The sequence below is a fragment of the Anopheles stephensi genome, chromosome 3, assembly GCF_013141755.1.
Source record: "Anopheles stephensi strain Indian chromosome 3, UCI_ANSTEP_V1.0, whole genome shotgun sequence".
Classification (NCBI taxonomy): Eukaryota; Metazoa; Arthropoda; class Insecta; order Diptera; family Culicidae; genus Anopheles; species Anopheles stephensi.
In genome coordinates this window covers 55,215,075-55,242,514 of record NC_050203.1, presented here as the reverse complement: position 1 = coordinate 55,242,514, position 27,440 = coordinate 55,215,075, and the positions used below count along the sequence as shown (strand labels likewise).

Genomic DNA, 27,440 nt, shown 5'->3' with positions numbered 1-27,440 from the left:
GTTCGAGTATTTTCATTCAATCCCGAAGTGTTTTTAGTTCTTCAATTTCTTTCACATGGTTTTCGATATGATTTTATTGTCAAGACGGTAGGTTTTGTTGAAAAAATGTATATCACAAATTGAAACACTTTGTACAAAATATGCCGTTCGCATCGCAATGTGAATAGGTGAGCCCTGTATCTTTGATCGCTGATTTTTGGTCTGGCTGCTCATGGAGAAGGGGTAAGAGTTAATGCGTGATTTGGTTAGAAGAGAGGGAGAGGTTGACAAATCCGATCGTCTTCGTTCTATCTTCTCCGCCAATAAATGTTGCGGAAAATTTTATTAGGTTTCAAGTCGTGCGATTTGTTTTGAGCAATTTGTGCAGGCAATGATTTCGTCAATAAGAAAGGATGCTGCGGATCTTTCGATCGTCATAGGGATCGGCTCAGGATATGCCTTCAAATTCCGTTACTACATTAACCTTCACGACGACCATGTTCCGGACATAAATGGGGACGACACTGGAGCATTTCTTTGTCTGGTTCAGCTGGGCAATATGTACGTGATGCATTTCGCTCGTTCATGTTTTTATTGGTAAGTAAACATCGTAATTCTATAACCTTTATAATCGCCTCTTCTGTATTAACATGTAAAGTAACCATTTTATATTTACATCTTGTATTTCTAGCATCTAACACTATCGCACTGAGCGGCCGGGATGGGCCTCCGGCTCGAAGGGAACAATAGACACCAACAGGAGATTGACTACACTGTGTGAACCATCCTGTCCAGTGCAACCAGGCAACACAACATTCCTCTTCAGCAACAGCACCATCACAATCCGTGCTAGCAGCAACCATTGCTGTCGGGAGACTAAAAGATGCAAAATTGATCTTAAATAAAAGCAAACAAATTTGTGTAGAATGATGATTGATCAAACTTACTGTTAATGGAAGGCACTTTATACACAGAAGGACGGTAGGAAGAACTGAACGGAAAAAGAACACCCAATGCTGATTGCTGGCAAGCCGCCGGTAACGTAATGACCAATTTGGAACCCGTGATCGAGCAGAGTCAGTGTTCAGGGCCAAGCACGATTCCGGCATACGATATGCATTCTCCGATACCCATGACCAGGTTCTCCTACGAGGTGCAGCGTGTGCTCACCCGCTAACTGTAAATGCACAATCCGTTGATATCCTCCTCACCGCATAGTTGTCGTGAACCTTTTCCCGCTCTGTCTTCCGTGCCAACACCTCTCAACGTTCACCATGGCACTGCAGAACTAAAAGGCAAAAAAAACTATAAGCCAGATAACTGGGATAAAAGCATATAATTATATTTACCTGATTAGATGCACTCATCGACTTTGTAGAGCAAACAGATTTTTGAATCTGAAAAATAAGAAAATTTCAACCGATACAAGCCATTCCAGCGTCTAGTACAACTGTAGCACTGCTTCTTTATTTCTTCTTAACCACACCATGATCTGCTACGCGCAAGCGTACCACGCTCCAATTTATATTACGTGTATTTCATTCCTGCTCTGAGAAAGTCTGGTGGTTCAGTCTTCAGGCTGAGGTATACATGCACACGGCATTCTGTTTCTAATCTTACTCCTACTCACCCGTTTCAGCACACCGAAAAAGTTTCACACGCACAGATCACAGCTGATAAACAACACACTCGACGCCCACCCCCTCCAACCTTGCAGCGAAAGTTCCGTTGTTACACACAAACATACCACCACACAACGCGAAGAGTCTACGGACATGAAGAGAAGCAAAGCAAAATCACGAGAGAAAAGAGCAAATACAAGAATAGAGAAACTCCCGAACACACATGACGAGACACGACAAGACACAATACATTGACAAAAACTTATCCTCGAATATTTGTTTACATTTTCCATGGCTATCCTCGAAAAATTTATCGAAGCATAGATTTTTCGAGGATAGTGAACTTTTGTTTATCTACATTCGATGAACATGGTTCCGGTTCATTTTATGACAGGGTTCATTCAAAATGTAAACAAACAGAATCAAAACAAAAACAAATTATCCTCGAAATAATTTGGAATCTCGTAAATCTTTTCGAGGATATTTCGTTAACGAATGTATTTACCAAAACATTTACGAAAACAAGGGGTATAGATAACTTGGGCCGGTTTGTCAAAACGCAGACAGAAGTAAACAATCGCTTTTGTGAGTACGCGACTAGACAGCTGTCACCACCAAGGTTGTTAGAACATACAGTTTGTTTGCTCGTTTAAAAACCATTAAAAATCTATTCAAATGCTTCTTTGAAGGTTGGAAAAATCTCTTTTGACTACGATTGGCTTTACAAATTGCATATTTTTGTGAAAATTTCAGATTATTGCATAGATCTTCCGTGCAAAACACCTGAAATGTCAAAACTAATTGTCAACAAAAAAGCCACGGTGGACTTACCTGTTCTATGTACCCTACGGTGGGATACGTGGAAACTTTGTTTTGCTTTCGCACGCAGGTCCCTTTCACCGATTTGGCTCAACATCTGGAAAGTGTATTTTATCAACGATGAATGTAAGTTTTTGGGCTGTTTTTGTTGTGAGCAATGCGTAATCCTTTACAATTTCATACTCCCTCCCACAGGAAGCAGATATTCCGATCGACATCGCTGCAGGCAAGTTGCTGGATTGGTTGATTTCGCGACGAATCGTTGATAAAAATTGGCACCTGCATATACGCAACATTCGTAACAAAATTAGCAATGCCATCACGGACATGCCCGCTCACGACGAGCTGCTACAGCTACTATCCGGAGCACGTAAGATTCGACGTTGTTTCCAACCGAACGGCTGTTTGTGTGTATAATTTTCACCCATTCGTTATCACCCCCTTTCCAGATATCAACTATTTCCACTGCCAGCGCATCGTGGAAATCCTCAAAACTACCGAGGCTGATTCGAAAAACGTGTTCGGCCGGTACGGTAGTCAGCGGATGAAGGAATGGCAAGAGATCGTTAAGATGTACGAAAAGGATAGTCTGTACCTGGCGGAAGCGGCTCAGATATTGGTGCGCAACATTAGCTACGAAATTCCCGGCATTCGCAAACAGATCAAGCATCTCGAGCAGCTGAGCGAGGAGGCCGAAAAGAAGGTGGAAGATTTGGAGCGTTCCGAGAAGGTGGTGCTGGCGGAGTATCAGAACATGTGCAAACATTTGGGCGTTTCCGGTGAAAACCTACGCCAGGAGCTGGTGGACAAAGTATTTAACGATCTGCCGGGGATGCTAGCCAAGGTTGCCGGTTCGGTGACGCCACTGAAGAAAACCGTAGAGCTGTACGCATCCTTTGTGACGGATCCGGAATGCTTACCTTTGCTGAAGCACGTCCTCGCCAAGGGCAACACTACGGTGTACGAGTACGTGTACGGTGAGCCACCGCTGTCGATTGAAGAACCGCCGGTACAGTTCGTCACACAGCAGGCCGATTCGCAGCCGGGCGATGATGGAGCGATTGATTTTGGAGACGATGGCGGTGCGATCGATTTCGGTGACGGTAATGCGCTAGATCTAGATGCACCGGTCGAGCTGGAAGTCGGTGATATCGATTGGGGTGCAGCCGAACCGGTAGCCGACGACAATGTGATCGATTTCGATATTTCACTCGAAGAAAGCGGTATAGTGGTGGAAGAGGATGGCAATCTGGGTGGCGTTGCTAAGGGAGACGAAGCGTATACCGTACTCGACGCACAGCAGTACCGCGATCGGTTCATAAACGATATACTGGAGCTGCAATCCTTCCTGAAGATGCGGCTTCATCAGCTCGCAAGCGTGGACAAGGCACAAATGCTGTCCTTCACCATGATGGACAACTTTGCCGCGCACGATGAAAAGTCGGTGGCAGGCATGTTGGCCGAGGTGGAAATTGTGTATACCGGTGTGACGGATGAGCTGATGCAGCATCTACTTCAGATTAAACATTCCCCAGTGTAGGTTTTGTTTTGGAACAAGTGCTTTCAAACCGTCGTCTCTAATGACTTTACATTTCTTCCCACCAGGTATGTGGACATTCTAACGTCGAACGTGAAGCAGAAACTATCATCCATCGAGAAGATGAAGGAAACGGCTGCGATGAAGAAGGAAAAATCGGTCAGCTTTAAGCAGCAAAGTGTGGAACTAAAGCCGACCATGACGAAGGTGATCGAGCAAACGAAAACGCTCCAGGGACAGATTGAGAGGGACATCTCGAAGCGGTACAAAAATCGTCCCGTCAATCTTTACGGTACTAATTTGTAGACCGGGGATGATGTTTGTGTGTTCACGTAATGTCTTTACGAAGTTGTTTAATATATGAGAATGTGCCTATTTGGTTACAAACGCGTGTTGAAGTTTAATGTCTGCCTCCGATTTACTCTTTCTGGGATTGCAAAGAACGTTTTAGCATTTTATAAAAGGTGAACGCGTACTGCTGTGGTCGAATAGTCGAATAGTTTAAATGCTAAGTTGCTAGAATGTTTTTTTGCGATCTTCTCCTGTTGACCTTCACAGTCATCTTGTGGAGATGACGATTAAGATGTTCGACTCCAAGCAGCATCGTAGACCTTCTCAGCAAAAAATAGTAAGGCTGACTATGCTGCGGGCAAAATCAGACAGAATGCCAGAAATGGCAGGCCGAGATCTCTTGAGGTTAGGTTCACACGTAGTTCACACATGCCGAAAATGGAAAGAAGGAGATTTCAATTGAAGTAAAAGCAACGAACGTCCTACGAAATGGAAAAAAAATCACTTCCTACCCTTTCCTTTTTTTTAAAGGGTGAAGCCTGAGAAGATAAACGGCTCCCTCCATGACTGTTGTTTTCGATGTTGTTTTCATTTTTACTTTTCCGGACGGCAAATGTTTTTCCCCTTGGACACAGAGACCACCTGTCAGTCCTGTGCACGGGGTAATGGTCAGGCTGTTGTTCCTGATAATGGTCTGCTATACATTCTATACATCTGCTATACATAAGGGCCAAAAATTAGCTAGGTTATTTTTATTTTCGAACTCGATTTTTGGGAGCTTTGCACAAACGTTACGTATTAGAATTGTAAGTGGTTCCTGAAATCACGTATTTAATACAAAGGCGGCACAATGCTATAGTTATAGTGGCACCAGTCTCTGATACAGCAGACATCGAATTCCATCTGAACCATTCCTCCGGTAGCAAGGTCTGACTAAGCGTTAAGGAGTCCAGATGCAAGGTCTCTAGATCAGCGAGCTTCTTGGAAGATAGGCCCCTGGATGGAGGCCTCTTTGCATTCCTTAATACCCTACAAATCCCACAAGTCGGCTGGTGGCAGAACTATTCTAGGTGAAGCCGGAGAGGCTTACCGCGATTATTCATCGGCGGGTTGTTAGGATATGGGACCAAGAAGATCTACCAGACAAGTGAAGGCCGGGAATCATTCATCCAGGCGACAGAGTGAATTGTGCTAACTTCCGAGCCATCGCAGTCCTGAATGCTGCCTACAAGATCCTGTCCCGCACACTCACCTACAGACTTGTGCCCCTTGTTACAGATTTCATCGGAAGCTACCAAGCTGGATTTGTTGGAGGGAAACCCAGGACTGATCACAAATCATCATTCTACGGCAGATCCTACAGCAGTGCCGAGAGCATCTGTTCATCGACTTCAAGGTAGCCTACGATACCATACCAGATCGGGCCGAGCTATTGGGGCACGTAATGAGGATACCGGACTCATGCCCTTCCAGGAAGGTGCTCGTCAGCGACCCGTTCGGCACGAGGCTGGATTCAAGTGAAGTCAGACCTGAGAGAGATCAAAAGCAGCCGGGGGTGGATGAGTGCAGCCATGGACCGAGTTTCCTGGACACCAGGCCACGACTTTTAGACTTGATCCATAAGAGTAGGCCAAGAAAAGAAGGAAGGTACCTGGAAGGCTCGGGAAATTCTTAATTCTTTACTTAAATTACCTCTCTAGCTTCAGGCACCCACACGAGCCTTTGGTGGGTTTCTACTTCATAGGAAAACTGTACAGCAATAATACACGATAACGGCCTATTTAAACAATTGAACTCTACACAAATTATCATGCCCGTAACCGGCCTCGTTATTCCATCAGCCCAAGAACCGTTACACCACACGGTACGCATGTGCCGGACTGGACAGCTCCAATATCATCGCATCTCAGGACGACGCACGTAACGCACGCAAGTGTGTTATCTTTCTTATGCTGCTACCTTCCTCCCACTTGTACATACGCCAAGAGCGAACAAATTTTCCCACTTTCCAGGAGAGAGAGAGAGAGCGCGTGTTCGGCAGTGAGAGAGAGAGAGTTTTTTCCCTAAAAAATTCGTCCACTGGTGTGTGGATCCGCCGTTCGGTACGGATCCGCAGTTTGGTTCGGGAATGCAACGACGAGCGTACGGCAAACCGTCCCCTGCTGGTGTGCTGGTCTACCCGGAGTCGTCCCCGTTGTTCATTCATCTACATCGGTGCGGTACTACCGTCGGTGGTGGTCGGTGGTGGTTATAGTGGGCCGTCGGTGGTTGCGGGAAGCAGGAAGCAGCTCCCCCCTCCCCCACGAGTTCGGTCGAATTTTTCAACCGTGGTGGAAATCTTCTCTAGATTGTCCATGTCTCGATTCGATTGCTATTGCTGCCACTCATCGGAAATAGAAGGCTACTGTAAGTGAGCGCGCGCGCCTGTGTGTGTGTGTGTGTCGATTGGTGAAGTAGTGAGAGCAGTTCGGTTGTGCAGTGTGATGGATGGCAGTCGATTCATCCTGCAGGAAACTTGAAGGATACAGGTCTTCCCCCGGACCACTCGACGGGAGCAGCAGCTGCTGCTACGGCTGGTGCCGCAGAAGCAATAGTAGAAGTTAGCAGCAACCTCAAGGCCTCTCGGCAGGCAGGGCACACAACGTTCAGCGGCCAGCGGACGTGCTGTCTGCCGTGTATTCCGTCCGGGTTGTTCGTGGTGGGTGGGTTTTTTGGTGCCCTGCTGCTGTACGATCGGAGCCACCCGTGAGTGCGTGATTGTTCTTCCCTTTGGTGGTGGACCGATTTCCCGTGAATTCCTTTGTGGTAGGTAAACGCGTCATGGAAGCTCCATCCATCCTTCCGATACAGATTATTCTGCTGTGAAAATGAAGTGTCTGTTTTGTGTGTGTGTGTGTGTGTGTGGATTTGAGTGGCTGAACGAAGAAAAGTTACGGTGTGCGCATTCGGTTCCATGGTTGGGTGGCGTTCCGACGGCGACCACGTTCCCGTTGACCTAGTACCCAGGTGAAAGGTGACGGCAGGAGGCCCAGGCTAGCCTGAAAGATAAATCTTCTCCAGCACAAAAGGAGTACAGTGGTATAATTGCTTTGCCTGGTTGCCGCGTCACACACATACGCACATGCTGAGAAATGATTTTTTTCTGCACCCTTTGGAAAATTGCTGTACTGTGACGGCGTGCGAAAGAAGGCTGCGTGAAGTGGAGCAAGTGTTTGGTGCAAGGCAAAGGATCATCCAGAGAACCCATCAGAATATCCCCGCTAGATGAACGTCCTGGCATAGCGTGTGTTTGTATCTGTCACACTCCCCATTAACGTACGCGGTCAGTGTGGACCACATTTTCGCGCGCACCTTAACATCATTCATCGTCATTTATAACCACCGCAGCAGTAGCAGAAGCGAACGTGCCACAAGAAAACCTTCCCGACTGTGGTGCGAATGAAGCACTGAAAAATTGATCCAAAGAAAAGCGATCCAACCTGTTCCGGGGTTCGGGCGTAGGGGGGAAGGGGCAGGATGGGCGCGAGAGTGGAAAGGAAATTGTAGGTCACTCACCACATTGCGTCCATGGTGGTGCTTCATTCATAAGAATCATGATTCGCTTTTCCATCTTGCTCCCCACTCCCGAGTGCTCCCTACTCTCCACCGCCCTTTGCACACCATGCGCTAGTGTGATTGGATGCGGACTCCCGTACACATCGAAGGAACCCGGGGAAAAACACGTACACAGGACTCAACATCTGCACCGCCGTGCCGTGGTGTGTGAAGTAACATTTCGACCTTCCGTGCTCACAAAAGCACGCTCGCATTCCAGGATATAGCGATGCGTGCCCGATGCTCCCAGCGCACCAACACAACCACCGTGCTGCGGTGCTCTAGTATGCGTAACCCAAAAAAACTCGTACGCACGTGTGTACGCGCTCTGTGTATGTGTAGACGCAACGTGATGTCGACTGCTGCTGCTGCTGCTGCTGCTGGTGTCCTTTTCGAATCCCTTTTGCATTTCTTACCAGCGAATCTCGTTAGATGATTATCGATCTCTTTGCATGCTTTTCAAAGAAATTTGGTGCTCGTCCACGTTTGCGTGTGTGTGTGTGTGTTTCGCGGGCACGTGGTGTCCTTCTGTCTGTGTATTGCAAATTCCAGTGGTCCCAATTACAATCCGCAAAACGTTCATTTTCCCTATCCGTATCTTGTCACATCAAGGAACGCTATGCTTTTTGTGAGTGTATTAGTGCTGCGTGATTCATCTACATGAGTGTGAGTGTTTTCCCTATGTGTGTGTGTGTGTATTTTTTTCTGTTCGCGTGTTGTGATGCATGTACGCTAACGGACAGAAAAAAATGGGTAAAAAGCGAAATCAATCAAAAAACCACCAGCAGAAGGAAAAGTGCCGTCTTTTCGTGGTGATGGGTTTTCCGTTTTCGTGACACATTATGAAGTGTGCATTTTTTTTGGCTCTTTTCTTCTTCCCTTCGCTGACATTTTCCCCTCACCACCACACTCGCTCCTGTTCTCTCTTTCTCTGTTTGTGTGCTCTTCATTTATTCTCTCCCTCTCTTAGTACCCTCTCTCTCTCTCTCTCTCATCATGTGCACACCTTTTGCTCACACAGGCCGGTGGTGAATTTTCCGCGCCTTCACTACTCTCACGGTGAGTAACGGAACGCACTACAACTCTCACTTTTTGGCTGCGTCCATTGCTCACCATCGGATGGAGGCGCCTAGTGTTTCTTGTACTGTGTGGTATCGCACACATTCAAGCACAATAGCGCACACGGCGACGAGGGGGCGGGAGGATGCTTTGTTATGTAAAGCCTCCCCGTTTAGTATGCGCTTCATCCTGCCAAACGTGGCTTTCGATGCATCCGTTCCGCGTAACATCTCCATTTGCCATCATCACACTTCTGACAGGGTAGCTGCGAAATGGGACATTGGGAACCGCGGTCGCTTCTGCTCGCCGAGCTGGAATGACTGGAACCCACACACACACACGCACTCATGAAACCTTTCACTATCTACGGTCGTCGTCGTTGCGGTCGTCGTCGTCGGATGAAATAATTTCATTATTTTTGTGCTCACCCTGTCAAACTTCAAAACATTCCAAAGTGGATGTCATTCATCCCTTTCATTCTCTCTCCCACTCCCTATTCTCTCTCTCTCCCTCTTTCGGTGGACGTGTGTATGAGTATTTTCTTTTTTCGATGCCACCCATTTTCCAGCACCATAGTGACAATGCTTAATTAAACGAGTCTCTGCCTCAAGTGTGCTTTCCGGTGTCGGTTTTGTAACGTTGAACGGGTTTTCGTTTTTTTTTTTTGTTTTTCGCGCTAGCTTTGGCAACCGGACCCAGTATCGTGTACGGTGATGGGGGAGGGCCCCCTGACGGGAGATGCAACCACCCCAACGTTACATACCGTCAGTTTCTGATTTATACGGTACGGACGAAATAGAGTTCCTCCTGGACGAAATACGGGATCTCGAACCAGCCTGCTGTCAGCTGGAGGACATCCAGGTAAGTCTTCCGCTTTCGTCCCTCCGTCACACGCGGACGATGACAAACCATTCATTGGCACCGGTTCGGTCTGCTCCCACATTCCACAGGACTTTGAAATAGCTGGCAGCAGAGCAGGGGAGCTTTCCATATCGCTCGAATCACCGATCGGCACGTGCACGTCCTGGGATTCGCATGCACATTACCGTCAAAGGATAGGGAACACACCGCTACCGTGGGGCGTTGCGCTACACTGCGACGCCTCACATCTTACCAGCCCGACCGGCATCGTGCGGATACTGCTGGTGGTATGTCAGAATGAAACGAAAAACTCCTTTCCCGGCACCCGGTTTTCCCCTGTTTTCGCTGTCCCGTGTCCGCCCGTGTCGAAAGCTGGGCAAGCTGACCCAAATACCTAATGGTGTGTATGTGCTTCCGACATTATTTGTAGGTCTCATCCGCCGCATGTCTTGCCTGTGAGTGTTCCGCCGGCACGGTACAGGTCGGTCTGTTTCTACTGCCATTGATTGGGCGCCTGAGGTTGATGGTAAGTGGACATCCGTAAATGGAGGGGGGGGGGGAGAGGATGGTAGAGTTAAGAAGAGGCACTAAAAACGCTCTCCATTCGATAAGCACGCTGTTGACACGTTTAGCGCTGTTGACACGCGGTAACAGGATTAATGATGATGGTGCTGATGGCCCGATAAATGGTTCTGGCAACCGGACCGGGCTAGAATCAATGATGTCGCTTAGAGTAGGCCACGGGGGAGAATTTAAATAATTTTTACGAAACTTTGGCATGACATCACATGCGGGTTTGGCACTATTGGTAATGATAGTTTCCTTGAATTGCAGGTTTTTTGTGCCCTGTTCTCCTTGTTAGTAACCTGTTTGATGCTGTTTTTGGATATCTCACACATAGCATTGATGTTTCCCTTCAACTGGGGAAGGTTGGTATGTATCTGCATCGAGAGGAGACATTCCCAACAATTACGGTAAGGCCTTTCTATCTCGCCCAAACTCGTTCCAGAATGCATGGATGTACCTGACGATTGGTTTATTATTTATTGTGGGCTCATCGTTGCTAATACATATGGTGTTTTTCGCTGAAGAATTCATGTGGGTGCCAAAGCACTCCAAGGACACACTATTCATATCAGCGGTAAGTTTGCAACGGACAATTCAATTCCTGCAGCATTGGAGAGTAAAATCGCCTTCCGTTTGGCAGATTCTTGGATACATCTGCTCGATCGAAGCGTTCGTACTGGCGGCCCTGACGAAATGCCCATCCCAGTACCGGCACGTGATCGACGAGTACAGCGACATGTGCTTGGAGGAGCGCGAACTGAGCCCCATCTGTAGTAACGACATCACAAACCACAACCACACTACGGCTTCGAACGATCTGTCGAACCATCGCAGCTATAATAAAATCGAAACGGGTGATAGCATTACTCCAACGTGTAACCAAAAACCTTATATACCAGGTAAGGGATGGTCGAATCCAAAAAAAGGAACCAACATCCTCACCCTTGCTCCGTCTATTCCAGTTAAACGTCCCGACCAATCGTATAATCAGCGACCTACCCTAGGTAATATGCAGAAGTCTAATCATCGCAATCGTCAGGGTTACCACTATCAACCAATAGCCTCAACGTCCCGGCAAAGTCCAACGTTCGTGCTGGACGAGGATGCACTGCCGGGCCCATCGTCCCGCTCGCTCGACTACTCCAGTGCGTGATGCATCCGGTATCGGGTATCGGACACTAGTTACCGCAACGCTGGACACTTCCCGAGCGCACCGACCGCACCCGCGCGGTGGTTTTATCAGACAAAAATATCGAAACATCGTTGGTTTCCGTTTCTAGAGACGTTTGTGTCGGTTAAGTATTTCCTATAAGTATTACCGGACCCTCAGCAAGAAAAGACCCGCCAGCGTGTTTGGGACGAGGCGGGGGGGAGGGTGGTTTTATTTCCGAACACTGACTGGGTGGTCGTTCGGAGTGGTGTGTCAAATTGGTAGGCACAATGCAGGGTGGAGGAAATCGGTTTTAACATCTATGGCCAACGCTCGCCATTCGGGTCATTGAGGTTGTGGAGTGTGTTTTTAATGAAAAATTTAATTATTCCACTTATCTCTCGGTACGGCACCTGTTAACGGAAGGTATAACAAGCAAAACAAAACCCCTTTATAGGCATGATAAAACAAAATGTGTGGCTTTTAATTACTTTTCTGTTAGTAGATCGACAATTCTTGCAGTCCTAAGATCCCAAATAAGAAAACCACACAAAAGCAACCATTCCCCACATGATCGTAAGAGCAAAAAAAGAAAACATATGGTGTGCTCCAAACAAATAGATTAGTTTTCTTATTTTGGGTGGTTAAAAGTCCGATAATTGGGAATTCTTCTGTTCACATCTCATTCTTTCTCTCTCGCTATAAAATCTCCTTCTCTCTCTCTTGCTATTAAAATCCCAGCCAAAAGGTACTGAATTAGCTCATTCCATTCTAAAAGAACAGAAATTGAAACCAAAACCCGACATACTCTAGCGTCCGTCCTATATTTTCCCATAAAAGAACTAAAAACAAAGAAATCCACAATACGAACCGGTAGCAAAACAGTGCAGCAGCGTGCGAAACGAAAGCATGATATATTTTTGTACCAACATCTTTTCCAATGCCAATGCCCCGTTTTCATTTCGCTATCCTCCGCCAGATGGAGCCAGCGCGTGTAGTGCAACCCGCCATAGTAGCTAGAAGCGGAACCATTTTGTGCTAACGTGAGGGGGGATGGGAGTGAGACAAGGACAAACGAATAGAAGCAAACTGGTCGAAAAACCGAACGAACGGTGGCATTTGTAGTTTCTCTGTGAGAGATTTGTTTTTTGACTCGTCTACTACGAACGTATACTTAAATGCGTAGCGTTTTTGCTTATAGGTGTGGTACAGCGCGGAATTATAGTGAAACCGGTGGCCCTGAGTTTCATCTCTTTCTTTTTCCTATCTCTTTCTCTCTCTCTCTGTCTCCATAATCTGCCGTCCAATAAATAACAGACACATACACACACACAAGTTGCTATTAGTAGCTGGAAACGTACCGTGCCGATTAGTGTTTTGGTTGTTTTGTAGTGGAAAGCATATAGTTCGCAGTACTGTACACACACATACACCCACACACCCACACACGACAAATGCGCCTGATACGTTTGTATAAATAATTGTGCAATAGATAGAGATGTGAGATAGATTTAAATTGATTCGTGCACAACGTGCTGGCAGTAGTCTACTTTCTTTCCTTCCGTTTTTGGGCTATTTGTTTCGATTTGATGACGCACAACTTAATGATCCTTGGGTATGCAAGACAAAACAAACAAAAAACGCGAATAAGCACACGGACTTAAGGTTTGCTGTGGTGTCCAAAGTACGAATGGTAATCGAGCAATGGAAAAGAAATGATAGACAAAACCCAAAACCCTGAAGCCCAGTTTTGACAAGCAATAGCGTGTACTCCTCGGTTCGGTGTAGCGCACAGTGTGTCCTTTACGTTTCGCTGTGTAGATTATCATTTTGTTTTTGCGTTTGCAAAGGTTGGCTTTTATTTTCTGTCGTAGCTATTATCGTTGTTTAGTGTTTATGCGTTTTATGCCGGGACGTTAATATACCCAACTCTAGTAGGGGAGAAGCAAAGGCAAACACTTGTAATCGACAATAATCCACAACAGCAACAAACAAAACTTGAACAAAACGAAAAAAACAAACGGGAAACCCATATACGCGCCATAGACGCGCACTGCATACATCTACCTATATATCACAATGGATTTCGGAACCGAACAATATGGCGCCCAGTTACAAAATGACAGCGGCACTGTTTATAAGTAGCACCGTTTATAGCACGTCGGCAGCAAACACTTGCAGCACATGAAGTAAGCACGCAGACCGGAACCTCGAAAATAATCGTCACATAGCACAAAGCGCTTAGAGCGGTACCTACTTAGATTGTCTACCAAGAACCCCACTCACTACTCTGTTCCGGTTTGGTTCCCTTTCTTTCCCTTTCTCGCTTTCGCTCCTCTGTCTCTCGCTCTCGCTCGCTCTCTCATTCCTATCCCATTCTTCTTGCACTGGTTTATACGGATGGTTTGTGTGCTCCTACCGTTTCAAACGTCAAACAGTTACGATTCGTTACAATGCTCAGGAAATCAGGTGTTCTAGATGTTATAGTTATTAGTACTTACTACCAAAACCAAACAAAAAAGCAAACTAGGAAACCAGACGGAAACATTTATACCATTTCTTTCTTCTGCCCTCGTGCAATCACCTTGACACGATTTTAACGTGAGGACCAGTAGTACATTTAAATTGCCAATATGTTATTTCGGGGCATTGGAAAACCCCTCCTGCTAGCAATGACGCACAAAAGAGCGGTGTGCACTTCTAGACATGTTTTTTTCTCTCTCCATAGTATGGATTTAGTTACTAATTTTAGTTTAGTATTTTAGGAAAATAAACGTCTTTCTTTATTATCGCCCTTACTGTACTAAGAGTCACCAATCGAAATCCGGCGCGTAACACGATCTTACCGCGCCATCGGTTCAGTACGTTTACGAGCGGGTTCATCAAGGGGCTATTAGGCGCCGTACGAATTGTACATAGTTTAGTTTTTAGATAGTTTTGCGAGAATAGTAATCGACAAAGAGACAGAAACACTAATAAACAGAGAAGCAAAAAAAAATCATGTTTGGTGCATCGATTCACCGCGCTAAGTTTGAGATGTTGGGAGGGAAAAGGTCGTTGGTCCGTATTGGTGAGAAACTAATGAAATATACTGCCAAAGAATTTTGCTAACGTAGCGAAAAACCCCACGCTCGTCAGCGTTTAGTACTAAAGTTGATAAATCGTAGCGTGTAGGGTGAGACCACTGAGCAGGGTTCCCCACACACCACAGAGCAAATAGATTTGGAGGTAGGTGGGCAACGCAGCAGTTGCCACAAAGTCACAGCAACGGTGCAGGCAAGACAAGCCAAGGAAAAAAACAAAAACAAAAAAATTGGTAAAAAATAGAGCGAACTGCTAGCGAGCACGTAATTTAGTCAAACGAAGAAAGAAGTCCACTAGAGAGCTGGTATGGTAGATTTTTTAGAAACACGATACAGATGCGGTGCAGTTTTGGAAAAAAGGTAGCGAAACAATAGAGGCAAAAAAACGCAAGTGGGTGTGGCGCATTCGTTTCGTTTTAGGCGTAAAATAATACAGCGTTCGTGCGTTGGCAGGTTTTTTTGTTACCACGCCATGGTTTTTAATTTAATTTGTGTTCTCTTTCGATAACAGTAGCAAAAACACGGTGGTCAAAATTTGCACGACACGAACGGCATACATTTGACCTTAGGCGGAGTGATATAACACGTAAACCACGGAAAACCCCAATTGATATCAAGTACGATAGCGTAACGCTAAGGTTGTTAGTAGATGAGTTTTCAACGACGTTTCCGTTTGATGCCACCACGCGCAAAATTCACGCGAATACCGAATCGGCCATAGGAAATATTTTTACAGGGTAAACGAGCGAGAGAGAGAGAGAGAGAGAGAGAGAGATGTGTGTTTTGTTTCGAGGAGAAGGACGAGAAGGAGGAGAAAAAATGTGATTGAAAGTATTACAACAAAAAAAGAGGCAACAACAACAACAAGTAGTAGACAAAACGAGAAAAAAACAAACTAAAAATGGAATATGAAACAAAAACATGCGAAAACTTTACAAAAAAGCGATAGCCTAAATGCATAATAAGCGGTGGAAACGATGCGATGGATGGAAAGTATATTTGAAGACACACACAAACCAGACACACACAGAACGATTGCCGTTGAAGTAGAAATTGTAAAAGCAAAAATAATCATAGGAGTAATAAACAAGCAAACACAGCCATTTATCGAAATGAAACGATGACGTACGTACCGGAGCAGGAGCTCCGATTTCCGGGTAAAGTAAATGAAAGTAATCTAATACATTGGAGAAGAAGAAGGGGTAAACAAACATAGACACTCAGCCATACTGTAGATAGATTTGTTAAACGACAGAGAGCGCATTAAAGATTTAAAAAAGTGAACTATAAACCGCTATAATGATATAACAGAACAAAAAACAAAACAAAAACACATACATTCATTCCTACAACATTGGTGTTGTATATAGCCAGCAGAAATATAACCGAAAGGCGAGATTCTTGGAGCGATATCGTGATGGATGGATGGAGGAAAAAAATTGGATTTTTGTACAGCGGTACCGTAGAGAGTCGGAGCAACTAGGCGAGAGGATGAGCTAACGAAACGATGAAAATTATTACCAAATTACTATAAATTTTTCTTTTGTGCAAATTTATGCATTTTTTTCTTGCAATTTGAACGGATATTTAAATTTTTTCAATTAAATTTTTATTTTATTTAGTTTGATTACTAAAAACTAGTGGAACTCACATGAAAAGAGAAAATGAGAAGAACAACTCTCTTATTGTTAACCGTTGACGCCAGCCATCTAATCGAACATAATCATGGCCAGACCGAAATATATGGTGGGGCACGTATATCCCGTGTGCCGCTGCCTCATTTGCGTTGCGGAAGCTCATTGCGTACCGCAGTAAACAAAAAAACCCAAATAAACGACGACAAAATCTCAGAAGCAATTGAATGAGGCCGACGTCGGTGAGGAAGCATTACATCAAAATCAAAACTCATACATCGTGAAAATGCCCTTGGTTTCGAACGTTTCGAAAGGTACAGTAATAATTGTAAGCCTACCGGGCGCCTCCATCCAGGCTGGACGTTTCAGTTTCAGTCTCAGAATTTAGCATTTGGAAAGGGGTTAACGACACACCAGACAAAACAGACAGACAAAACTGGTAGACTCCGAGTTGGAACCGTGATATGGGGGGCAGTTAGTGGAACCAAGATACAGGACATACGATTTGGCACCAAACGATGGAGCGAGGAACGTGGAACGAAAGCATTAGTAAAGACGGCGCCGGCTAGCGCTAGCAAGCAGATCGGTTCGAAGCTGGTGAAGAAAACAGGAGGTTTTTCAATCAAATTTATATAGGGTGAAGTGCCTAATGTATAGACAATATAGTTCCCTATAAATTCTAGCACCAGGAGGATACAGCAACTAGTAGACAAACCTGTGGAACAGTGGAACCGACGAATGGCAATTTCGATCCGTTAGCCCCGAAAGGACGGTAAGGACTTTATAGATTGAATCCGCAAACAAAATGTAAGCAAACCCATCTTCACTAGCTTCACGGCCAACCGAGCGGTACTCGCAATATCCGAACCCTGTTGATGTAGCGTAAGCGTGTGTGTGTGTGTGAGTGAGGGCATAGTATAGTAGCGATCCTGTTGTTATCACATTCGGAACAGAGACGGAAGCAAAAACAAACAAAAAAAAACACCAGCAAAAAGCAACTAACAGTGACGGTGGTTGGTTTTACCTAATCTTGAGCACCTTTTTCTTTCTTAAGAACGATGTAACGGATGTACGATCGCGACACACTTCGCTTCACTCTATATACTCCAGCACCGAATATAATTTACACAACGAAACGGACTTTTCGAAACGTTAGAAAGACATAAAATCACAACACTTTTCTGTTTGTGTCCAAATTTCTGACATCAACCACCACCAGTGCGGTACGTGCGAAGGGTCGGTGCTGTTGTACAATTCACTAATTGAATGGCAGAGCAGAGCGCCGATTGAAAGGAATTCACGTACTGTCCAAAGTCAGGATCTTTTTTTGTTTTTGGTTGTTTGTTCGTTTGTTTGTTAGAAACTCGTAACGAAGAAGAACAGGAAAAGAAAACTGTAGCAGCAAAACGAACAAAAAAAACGAAACGAACCCCGACATCATTGTATAAACGAGAAAAATAGACAATTCATCATTCCCAAAATAAATGGCGGGTGTGTATGTGTTTTTATTTTCATTTCATCGTGAGTAAACGATGAATTAAAATGGGCATTTCAAATGGCAAAGAAAGTAGTAATTCGAGCAGGACTCGGAAGGCATTTTACCGTAAGGACAGAGGATCAGATCATGAAAAGGGCATCTGTTAATCTAGATGGACTGTGTTGTAATATCATCACCATTCGATACAACTGCCTGTATCCATTGCTCCCTTACCTTTTATCAGTGAGTGTCCTCAGATGTTGGGTAGGTTGGACAACAACAGACTTAGTGTTGGTTTAAGACATACCTACCTAATAATTCATAGTCAGTATAGTGAATCCTGCGTACAGGGAGCTGTGGTCTGCATGGGGATTTGAACCCCGGACCTGTCGTGTGAAAGTAAACCTTATAAATATCACTTTAACACAGGGCAGGTAAAAAGCAAGAGAAGATCTGAATGATGATTGTTGAAGATCTGATGATTCTGTTTCTTCCTTGGCACTACAACTTCGAGAGGTCTCGGCCTGTCATTTCTAGCTTTCTGTGACTTAATTTTACCCGTAGTAGAGTGGTCAGCCCTACGTACGGAGGCGGTCTAGATGAGATTTAAATCCCGGTCCTGTCGTGCGAAGCCCGGTGCCTCTGTCGCCTCGGCCACCAAACTGCCCCATAATTGAACTCAGCACTCTAAAAAGTTAAATCTCTTGTTCCGCATTCCACTATCACAACTGTAGTGAGGGGATAAAAAAGGAACGGAACGGAGCTGAGTTCTTTTGGAAAAGGAACGGAACGGGAATGGAAAGTTAGCTGACATGGCATCGTGAGATGAATATACCGAGCGAAGGTAGAGGTGGGGAGGGAGGTGGTTGGGTCGTTAGGGCAGTTTTTTTTTCCTATCGCCAGGTCCTTTTCTTTCACCAGCTCTTCTTTTCCAAGAATAGGGAGGTGATCTGAGGTAAACCTGATCTAAATTTTGAACTAAAATCCATGAACTTGCTAGGTTCAAAAGAAATCGAACCTACTTCCTATCGTTCCTTTTGAGGAACGGAACGAACCTGCCAGGTTCAATCCGGAATGTGCATCGGCTGCTCATAGTTAAAATTTGTCCAGAAGGACAGTAAGATGGTTTGCTGTTAGCTCAAGACATCGACGATTTGTTGCTTCTATGTCTTAGGCAAATATTTTCCTACTGAGGATTGTCGAAAAAAACCTATTGGTAACCAATGCAGAGAGTTGAGCGACGCTATAAGATCATCTAGCGATGGCGTGGTTACTGATCGAATAAAATTTGTCCTCAGCTTTGATTTTAAATTATCGTCTACTGCTCAGACATGCACAACTATCACTTGCAATGTTGTATCACAACGCCCAGCTTCTCCAGAATTTTATTAACCAAAAAGGTGGAGCAACAGAGTACCCAGGGGCACGAGGTTTCTCAAAAGTCACTGATGCATTTCATGATCTTTCAATAATTTTGAGTAGCAGTGAGGCTGTCTCTATTGAATAAAAAAGTCTTTTGAACGACAAAAACAGACTTGCCTATATGTTTAGCTTTCTTCAGAAGGGATAGGATATTGTCAAGAAGTATCTGAGGAACTCCAACATTGTTTCCTAGGGATAGAGCTTAAAGAACGTACAATTCCTCTCGTACGAACGTACAAGATCTACAAAGTGGAATTGAGCATGTTTTGATTGCTTCAAATTAAATTAAAAACATGGCACTAGTTGGGGCGGCCAGGGGTGAGGTGACAACGGCGCCGGTCTTCATACGGCAGGACCATAATTCATAATATCCCATCCGGACCATTCCCCCGTAGTGAGGACTAGCTATCCAATTACGTGGTATCATTAAGTCTAGTAAACCAGGCATGACCTAAGGGGTCGTTAGGCCAAGAAGAGAGAGAAAGAGAGAGCAGTTTTAATCGACCTTTCGGATAAGATCTACAATTGTCATACGTGCATGTGAATGATAGTTGCCTCTTTACTTCAGGAGTTTAAGGAACACAACCAACCGTACCCGGTAGTAATGGACAAGAATTGTAGCAAGAAATCATAATTTACCTCAAACGTTTTAAGCCCTCGGCACCAGCGACATCAGAAATATCCACACCGAGTAAACATTGCACGGATAGTCCTTAATGTAAACGCCAAGTCCAAACTCCACCGTTGCCTCCGAGTTCAGATGTATCCCGGTGCCCTTCACATGGGCCACAATGGTGGACAGATTGTTGTACGGCAAGTTAATCGGGAACCCATTCACCTTGTACGATACGAACATTTGACTAAACGTCTCACCGAGCCGTTCCGTGTTCGTTTCCAGGCAGGTATCCCGCTCCAAGCTTATCAGGGTGCTTCGAAGGTGGTCGCTGATGTAGCTGAAAGAAGAACAGATACTATCATCACCAACCTAGTCCAACTGAAATCCGCTGCCCTCACACTTACCGATTCCAAACCGTTTTCCGGTGCGTACGCCATGATGCGATCTTTCGCATCAGCTTCCGCTCGATTGCACGCTGCAACTCTTTCGCCGGCAGTGCCTCCCTAAACGGAAAGCCACTCTCCTGCACGCATCCAACCGGTGGTTCGTGGAACCGATTGAACAACGAACGCCAGTATCCGGACTTGCGCACATCAAGCTGCGTCAGGAACACACGGTTCTCCTTCTGAATGTTGCCCCACACGTTGGTTTGTCCCACGATCAGATAGATACGATTCAGCGGACAGTAGGTGTCGGTGGAGCTGTACTTCTTGCCGCTGCATGGATCGATGATGAAGAATTCTCCTCCCTCCAGCAGCAGTACGAAGGTGGTGTCCCCCATCAGGACACTGTTACCGAAGATGAGCCACACTTCGTAGCCTAGCTGCAGGTAGAAGCAGGCCAGCAGAACACCTAGATCCTTCGGTGAGGCACACATCATCGTAAGAATTTCCTGTCGCGGAAACCGAAAGTACGTGCATTTCTTCGCTATTCCATTTATCGACTTAAAACAGTTTAAATACCTTATTCGTGAGCCATATCCCGTTCAGCTGCGAGCACGGATCCACACTGTAGTGGATGGGAATCAGGGAAACGTAACGCCGGATCATGCTTTCGGTCAGCTCGTCGATCGAGAACGGTATCGGTAGTGGACCGAGCAGTCGCGTGGCACAGATTCGCTTCCCTCCCAGCAATGTTACCATCGGTGGAACGATGGCACGCGTCGGAAACTCGTGCCGATACTCCTCATACCATAGATAGATGCGGGACCTTATCCGTTCTAGCTCCACACACTCCAAGCTCCCGGTATCAAGTGACGGTCGCTCAATCAAGGGCTCCAGGCTAATGAATAGGGTCACGTGGGTTAGTTCACGCATGTCCGGAAGACCACTACCAGTCGCACTACCAATCAGCCCTATGGGGTTGCCGTAGCTGTCCACAATTTCTCCTCCTTGGTGGTCTTGCATCTGGCGATCGTAGCCGAACAGGATGGGCGGTGTCTTGATCTCAAACGTTCCTTCCAACTGTTAAAACGAATGTAGTCAGTAGTGATCCTCTCTGATCGGCGTATCAACACTCACCCTTTGATTGAGATAGATCGTGCTGATGGGGATGCGTAGCTGACCAAGCCACCGGCTGGATATACGTTGATACACTTCGGTCGGCCGTGTACGATCGTCCTCCAGTAGATCTTCCATGTACTCGTCGTACAGATCGATGTGCAAGTGCTTTCGAATCTGGTCCGTACTGCAGTCCAGCGGTATCTCAAGCTGTTCGTTCCATGTCGGGGCCGTTCCGTCAGCGGTCGAAGTGCGGAAAATACGATCCTTCAACGATACCGCTATGTACGGCCGTACGTTAGATGTGCGAAAAGCTGTAAAGCAAGAAAGACTTCAGTTGAGAAACAACCGCAGCATTTGGAGACAAAAAAATAACTTACAGAATCTCCCGTTCGATGAGGACATGTTGCTGTTCCGCCGGCCGATCGAGCCAGCCTGGTGGTAATCCTCCATCCGCATCGGTATGCCGAACGCACGCACGATCGTGACAATAATCTTGAAGCGCGTCACGTCACTTACCCGCACCGAGGCACGACTGTTGGGCGAACGGCGCGACGGTTTCAGCGGACGCCGCGGACCGAAAATCTCCAGAAAAGCTAGACTAAGCGAGCCGAACGATGGTACCTGATCGCCTCCGACCAACAGATTTGCATTGTTCACCTTGTCCTGGTTCAGCACGCGACAGTGATTGCTGATGATGTCGTACACCTTCTGCAGGTACCGTTTGCCCCGGTGCCGCTGGAGATCGATCGGATCCGTACCGAGCGTTTCATCGATGATCTTCATCTGCTCCTCATCCTCCTTCGACGATACCGCGATCGCTAGTTCGCGCTCGGTTTGAGGAATAAATTTAGCGTCCCGATATTTAAGGCTGCGCTGGAACCGTTTGCTCAGCAAGATAAGACGCTCGTTTTGTTCTATAGCTTCCGTGGAACAAAACGCAAGCTTATCCTCATTGAAATGGAACTCCGCTTCGTCTGACTCGGGCGGGACGGAATCTTTCGAATGGCGTCGACCGTGATCCAGTGCGATCGCTGCTTCGCCATCTCCTTCTCTCAGTGCGCGCAGCAGCGCCGCATCCGTATCGGCATCCGGTTGATCTTCATTTTCCAAAGCTCGCTCATCGATCCAGCGGCGCAACAGTTCCTTCGGTATGGTGACACGCTTCGGTAGCGTGCGACGTTGGCTGGGGCTGGGGAATGTCCCATCGGACGGTTCTAACCATCCAATCCGTAGCTCTACCGTACCGTTGGTGTATGTTTGGGCCGAGTACGGTTTGCCGGATGCAAACTGATAGTCTACCGATTCCACGCCCTCGTACAGCTCCTCCGTACTGGGCAGGGGAAGGAATATCTCCGCCCGCAGGCTTTTCATCATCAGCCGATTCTTCTCGTACAGATGCAGTGCGATCGTTTCGGGTATCTTCGTCGTTAGCTTGATCGAGAAGGATGTATTGAAATCGATCATGGTGCGATCGTCCAACTGAAAGTGTCGCGCTTTGGTCGAAGCTACATGGTTTCCATCGATAAACAGCTTCATTTTGAACAGTAAATCTCGTCCGGATTGATGTCCACATTGGTCGGCCGTAACCCCTTCGGGATCACGCCGCAAGACAATGTGCACGAGCGGCTCCCCCGGAGCACGGAATGTCTCATCAAACAAAACTCTGAACTCCTTTTTGATCTTCACAGTGTCCGGTTTTTTAGGTTTCTGCATCGCTGGAGCTAGATCGGTAGTGTCCGGCTGTTGTTCCAGTGCGAGATCCCGCAGGTATGCCTTGTACTCCTGCTTATCACGCAGATACAATTCATGCTCTTCTTCGAATGTCTCTCTCAGCTCTAGCTCGTACCGTTCCTGCCACTCACTACCATCACGCTCCTCATCCGTGTCCTGACTGTTTACAGACATTTTCAATCCACACTCCCCCTGATGCTTCGCTTTCAACTCTTCCCAAAGTTCCAGGATTTGCTTCGCTAGCAAGCGCTCGGTACGTATCTCTTGATACACGAGATTTCTATACTCTCGACGTGCCATTTTGATCTGAAACAAATCAATCGGTTCCTCCTCCGGGTCGTTCAGTTCCGTGTCGTCCACACCACGAGCCCGAAGTTCGTTCAGTTTTGTCTGCAAAATCTCTTTCCGGTTTAGCTTCCGTATGCGGTAGTACTGTCTGTACAGTTCCTCGATCCGTAAACGCACACGCACCACTTGCTCGAAGGACGGATGTGCATCGAAATGTACTCTGCCGATCAGAATCTTCACCGTACGTTCCATCGGCAATCGGTCCAGGGTTTTAGCGAGCGGTATCGGTTCCACAAAGAACGGAACAAACGTTTTACTGCAAAACCCACGGACACGGGTTTTGCTTTTGAGGAAGGAGCGGAAATCGACCAACTCTCCGGTCGCATCGAACCATTCCTCTTGCTCCTCCTCCAGCAAACGATTCATCAATCGGTTCTTGTTCGCTAAACTGACGCTTGGTTTATCGATCGGAGTAGGTTGAGCGCCTTTTGCACCATCTTCACCCGATGCCTCATTGGGATCGATAACACATATCTCCTCGAGTGCTGCTCGTGATTCGGGTAACGTGCGTGCGGGTTGATAGTACAGAAGATCCTCATCACAAAAGGTGTACTTTTGGGTTTTCCACGGTACCACCACCGGTGTTCCCTCTTCGGCGTGAAAGTACGACGATGCTAGATGGGTCGGAGTGTCCGCCTCATTGGAAGATGATGAGCGAGGCGAAGGCGTTTTCTTTCCGTCGGTCTCCCCGGTTGATTCGAGTGGGCGCACCATCCCCGGATCAGTATCTTCAGCATCGAAAAATTCTTCATCCGGTAGCGTATCGGTGAAAAAGAGAATCGCTCTATCGATCTCATGCAGCAATGGCTTGGTGGTTTCACCATTACCTTTGGACGATGCCACATGTAACCGCTCGAGAGATGCTATTACCTCACGTTCTTCCTGGACAAATGTTGGATCAAGCTTCGACTTTCGTACCCTCGGTTCTCGTTCCGCTTCAACGGATCGTTCCCCGGCCGGTGACGTTGTTTGTGTCTTTGCGAGGGTTTTTGAAACGGGAGGCTTACCTCGCGCTGATGTCTCTTTGCCGGATGATCGTCGACGATACCGGTGTCTGGCCCGACGTTTTTTCGGTGATTTAGGAACAGCGGATTCGTTCATTATCACTATCGGAACTGTTTAAACAGATCCGGGCGATTTGTTTACGTGCCAGCTTGTGGATATCGGAAGAGAATGTCTCGTTCGGGTTGTTTGTTTGTTTGTTTGTGCTTGTCGTACGGATGTAGCAACGGTTGCTAGGCAACGTGGCAGCTTATTGGAAACGGTTCGTGCGAGTTTAACGTTCTATTCGAATGAACGAACTGAGCGGTTTCCTACCCATGTTTTTGTTTGGATAATATAAAATATTTGTTTAAAGCGAAAAGCCCAGGCTGTTAGTATTAAGTGTATGAATTTAACCAACATGTACTCACTATCTCTTTTTGTTGGATTGTAGGCTCGGGGAGCAGCAATCCTAGTGGGAAAACTGACAGCATTTGCTTTCTACTAGCGCTAGCTGCTGTAAACATTTAGACAGCATTCATTTTATATGCCTGAAGGTATGCAAAACGCAGCGCAAGCTTAGTAGATCGCGTAGATTGCTTAGGTTATTGAACGGAAAGTTTGTTTGTTTTGTAATTAGATAAAAAATTATTGCTAAATAGTTAATAAAACCCAGAACAGAGGATTTTTTTAATGTTCAACTATATGCTGAATACAATTATAAATTACCGGCGACGTTATCGCCTCGGCCACCGGATCGTCCCGGTACTAGGAACAAGGCTCGCTAAAAAAATGTACATTGGCAGCAAAAACTTCCAAGGCCGCTGATAGACTTTTTTGCCATAAAAAACCCGATAAGTATGACATCACTGGCCTAAGCGAATCGCTTGTGATTTTTTTGAAAAGCTTTCTGCTGCTGGAATTAAAAAAGAAACGTTCGCATTGCGTACACAAATCAACGCGCACTGTAGTACAGCAGGTAATTCGCAATTCCTCATAGGAAAAAAACTTGTACAAGGCGTATGGCAGCACAATATGTGTTGGAGTTGCTTTTTCTTTATTTTAGAAAAAACAACAGATTTCCGATAAATCGTTTGTTACACAAATAAAATCCAGACATTTGCGCGCGATAACGTTTAGACAGTCGTTGTATGGTTCTAGGTAAAATAGACTATTTCTTCCCGTGGTGCGATCTTTTTTTTTTGTAGCGCTGGGTCAACGTACGTAAGAGCAGGGAAGCTGTTCTCTATGATGAGTTGGGTTTTGTCGCTGTATAGCTGTTATTAGACAGTCAATAGGAAAACAATTTACTTATCGGGTATGTTAGCATATTCACATACTGGAAATAGCTCGATATTGTTGCACGCACTGAATGAATGAATGGATCGAATTTGATGGTTCTCAAATCTAAGGGCTCTGACTGGAAAGCCGCAGTGAGACGATCGTAATATTGTGTGTGGTGAGTTCCGATGCTATCGCTTTAACATGTCTTGTAAGGCCCTGCTGAACATGGGATTAATCGTGCATGCACTTTGAAGTACAGTTGTAGACTCAATAATTCCGATTAACACTTGTTTGGGGCGGTCCGGTGAACGAGGTGACAGTGGCGTCGGTCTTCACATGGCAGAACCGGGGTTCAAATCCCATCCCGACCGTCTCCCCGCGAGCGGAGCTGACTACTTTGCTACGGGTAAAATCAAGTCACAAAAAGCCAAAAATGGCAGGCCGAGACCGTTTTTTGGCTTTGGAAGGTTGTAGTGCCACCGAAGAAGAAGTAGAACAGTTGACGCTTCTTCTCTTAAATTCATTTTGTCATGTATGTTTTTTAACAACCTACACTCACATGAAGTTTGCCAGCCGAATCTGAAAATCTGTTGCTATAATCATCGCTCGTGACGCATGCAAACGTCTTTGCTATTTGCTCAGATGTTCCTTTAGCAATCGAATGCGGAAAAACATCGTTCTAGACTAGCTTTGTGCAGTACAAAAAACGTTGAATTATTCCGGATTTGTAATAGATTTTGGGGGGGTTTAAATACCGGGAAGGATCCCACAGTCCTCACAGTTGTAACCGACGATCGAAACGATGAAGCAAGTCATTGGTCTAGTACTTTTGGGGCTCTTCTGCTGCAATGCACTACCGGCAGAAAACACTAAACCGGATGGACCTTCGCAATCTGGACGCATTATCAATGGCAAAGAAGTGAGCATCTCCAACTACCGGTATTCATTGAGTCTGTGGGTAGACAACCGGTACTCCTGCGGTGCTAGCATCATCACGGGCTCGCACGCCCTAACCGCTGCACACTGCGTAAATAACATTGCTGCTTCCAGGGTGAGTTACATCGCTAATATTAGCCCTCCATCAAAAGAACCACTAACCTGACGGGTAATGTTTTCAGGTAACGTTGTACGGAGGAAGCTCATTCCTCAATCGACAAGTGGTCCGCATTGCCGTGAGTAAAATAGCTATCCATCCCAACTACAACCCTTCAGTTTCCAAGAACTACGATGCGGCTGTCATTACGGTGGCCACGAACGCTTTCCAAGGCAAGCCAAACATGGCCCCGATCGAACTGCAAAACACCCAAGTAGCAGCTGGCACGAGATGCTCCGTCGTTGGATGGGGTTGGTACGACAATAACATTCGACAGGCATCAAACAGCTTGCGTTGCACCGACGTGCAGATCGTGACGGAGTCTTCGTGTTCTGCAACGTTCCAGCAGACGATTATGCCTGAGTAAGTGTTGGCCATACCGGTGAAATCCAAGCCAAGAATCATAACCTCTCATAACCTGTTTTCCACAGTCAAATTTGCTCGATCAACGGCAGCAACATAGAGGTTTGCAAGGGAGACAGCGGCAGTGCCCTCGTGTGCGGTGGTCGAGTGACTGGACTCGTTTCGTTCGGCCGTGTTCCCTGTACCAGCTCTGCACCAGCGGTGTACGCGAAGATAATGGGCCCCAGCGTTCGCAGCTTTATTCGAAGCCAAGCGGGAATCTAGAAGTAAGAGTAATGGGGAGAAAATAAAAACTGAATGTCACTTTCATTGATGGCACATCACGACATGCAGTATTATTGTATATTTAGCTATCCATATATGACGTTACAATGACGATGCTCTACGAGCTTTAAGATGATCTCTAATTGTTTGTAGCGCCGGATAA

At 46.1% G+C, this 27,440-nt stretch overlaps 4 protein-coding genes and 1 long non-coding RNA gene across 7 annotated transcripts; 3 read left to right on the top strand and 2 right to left on the bottom strand.

The window, feature by feature from the left end:
• Positions 1-603: 603 nt before the first annotated feature.
• LOC118513422 lies at positions 604-2,146 on the bottom strand. Of its 3 annotated transcripts, none has more exons than XR_004906466.1 (5): positions 2,107-2,146; positions 1,610-1,746; positions 1,329-1,376; positions 927-1,267; positions 604-855 (listed from the first exon to the last, which is right to left on the bottom strand). It is a non-coding gene; the product is annotated as an uncharacterized LOC118513422 (long non-coding RNA). The 3 variants fall into 3 exon arrangements; XR_004906467.1 differs by lacking the exon at positions 2,107-2,146 and adding an exon at positions 1,852-1,868; XR_004906465.1 differs by lacking the exon at positions 2,107-2,146 and having other exon boundaries at positions 1,610-1,840.
• A 157-nt stretch (positions 2,147-2,303) lies between these two features.
• LOC118513420 (CDK5RAP3-like protein) lies at positions 2,304-4,361 on the top strand. The gene is made up of 4 exons (XM_036059132.1): positions 2,304-2,546; positions 2,616-2,790; positions 2,870-3,956; positions 4,026-4,361. The coding sequence occupies exons 1-4, from the start codon at positions 2,541-2,543 to the stop codon at positions 4,261-4,263; spliced, it is 1,506 nt and encodes a 501-aa protein (XP_035915025.1). The 5' UTR covers positions 2,304-2,540; the 3' UTR covers positions 4,264-4,361.
• Positions 4,362-6,376: 2,015 nt separating this feature from the next.
• Positions 6,377-12,336, top strand: LOC118513419. The gene is made up of 8 exons (XM_036059131.1): positions 6,377-7,053; positions 9,582-9,762; positions 9,852-10,049; positions 10,193-10,288; positions 10,597-10,695; positions 10,772-10,903; positions 10,970-11,228; positions 11,292-12,336. Exons 2-8 carry the CDS (start codon positions 9,640-9,642, stop codon positions 11,480-11,482), a joined length of 1,098 nt encoding a protein of 365 aa, XP_035915024.1. The 5' UTR covers positions 6,377-7,053; positions 9,582-9,639; the 3' UTR covers positions 11,483-12,336.
• Positions 12,337-19,556: 7,220 nt separating this feature from the next.
• On the bottom strand, positions 19,557-24,567 carry LOC118513418 (coiled-coil and C2 domain-containing protein 2A). The gene is made up of 5 exons (XM_036059130.1): positions 21,591-24,567; positions 21,232-21,524; positions 20,674-21,174; positions 20,116-20,603; positions 19,557-20,048 (listed from the first exon to the last, which is right to left on the bottom strand). Exons 1-5 carry the CDS (start codon positions 24,391-24,393, stop codon positions 19,745-19,747), a joined length of 4,389 nt encoding a protein of 1,462 aa, XP_035915023.1. The 5' UTR covers positions 24,394-24,567; the 3' UTR covers positions 19,557-19,744.
• A 1,762-nt stretch (positions 24,568-26,329) lies between these two features.
• LOC118513417 (trypsin beta-like) lies at positions 26,330-27,339 on the top strand. The gene is made up of 3 exons (XM_036059129.1): positions 26,330-26,608; positions 26,676-27,013; positions 27,082-27,339. The coding sequence occupies exons 1-3, from the start codon at positions 26,360-26,362 to the stop codon at positions 27,275-27,277; spliced, it is 783 nt and encodes a 260-aa protein (XP_035915022.1). The 5' UTR covers positions 26,330-26,359; the 3' UTR covers positions 27,278-27,339.
• The last annotated feature ends 101 nt before the right edge of the window (positions 27,340-27,440 follow it).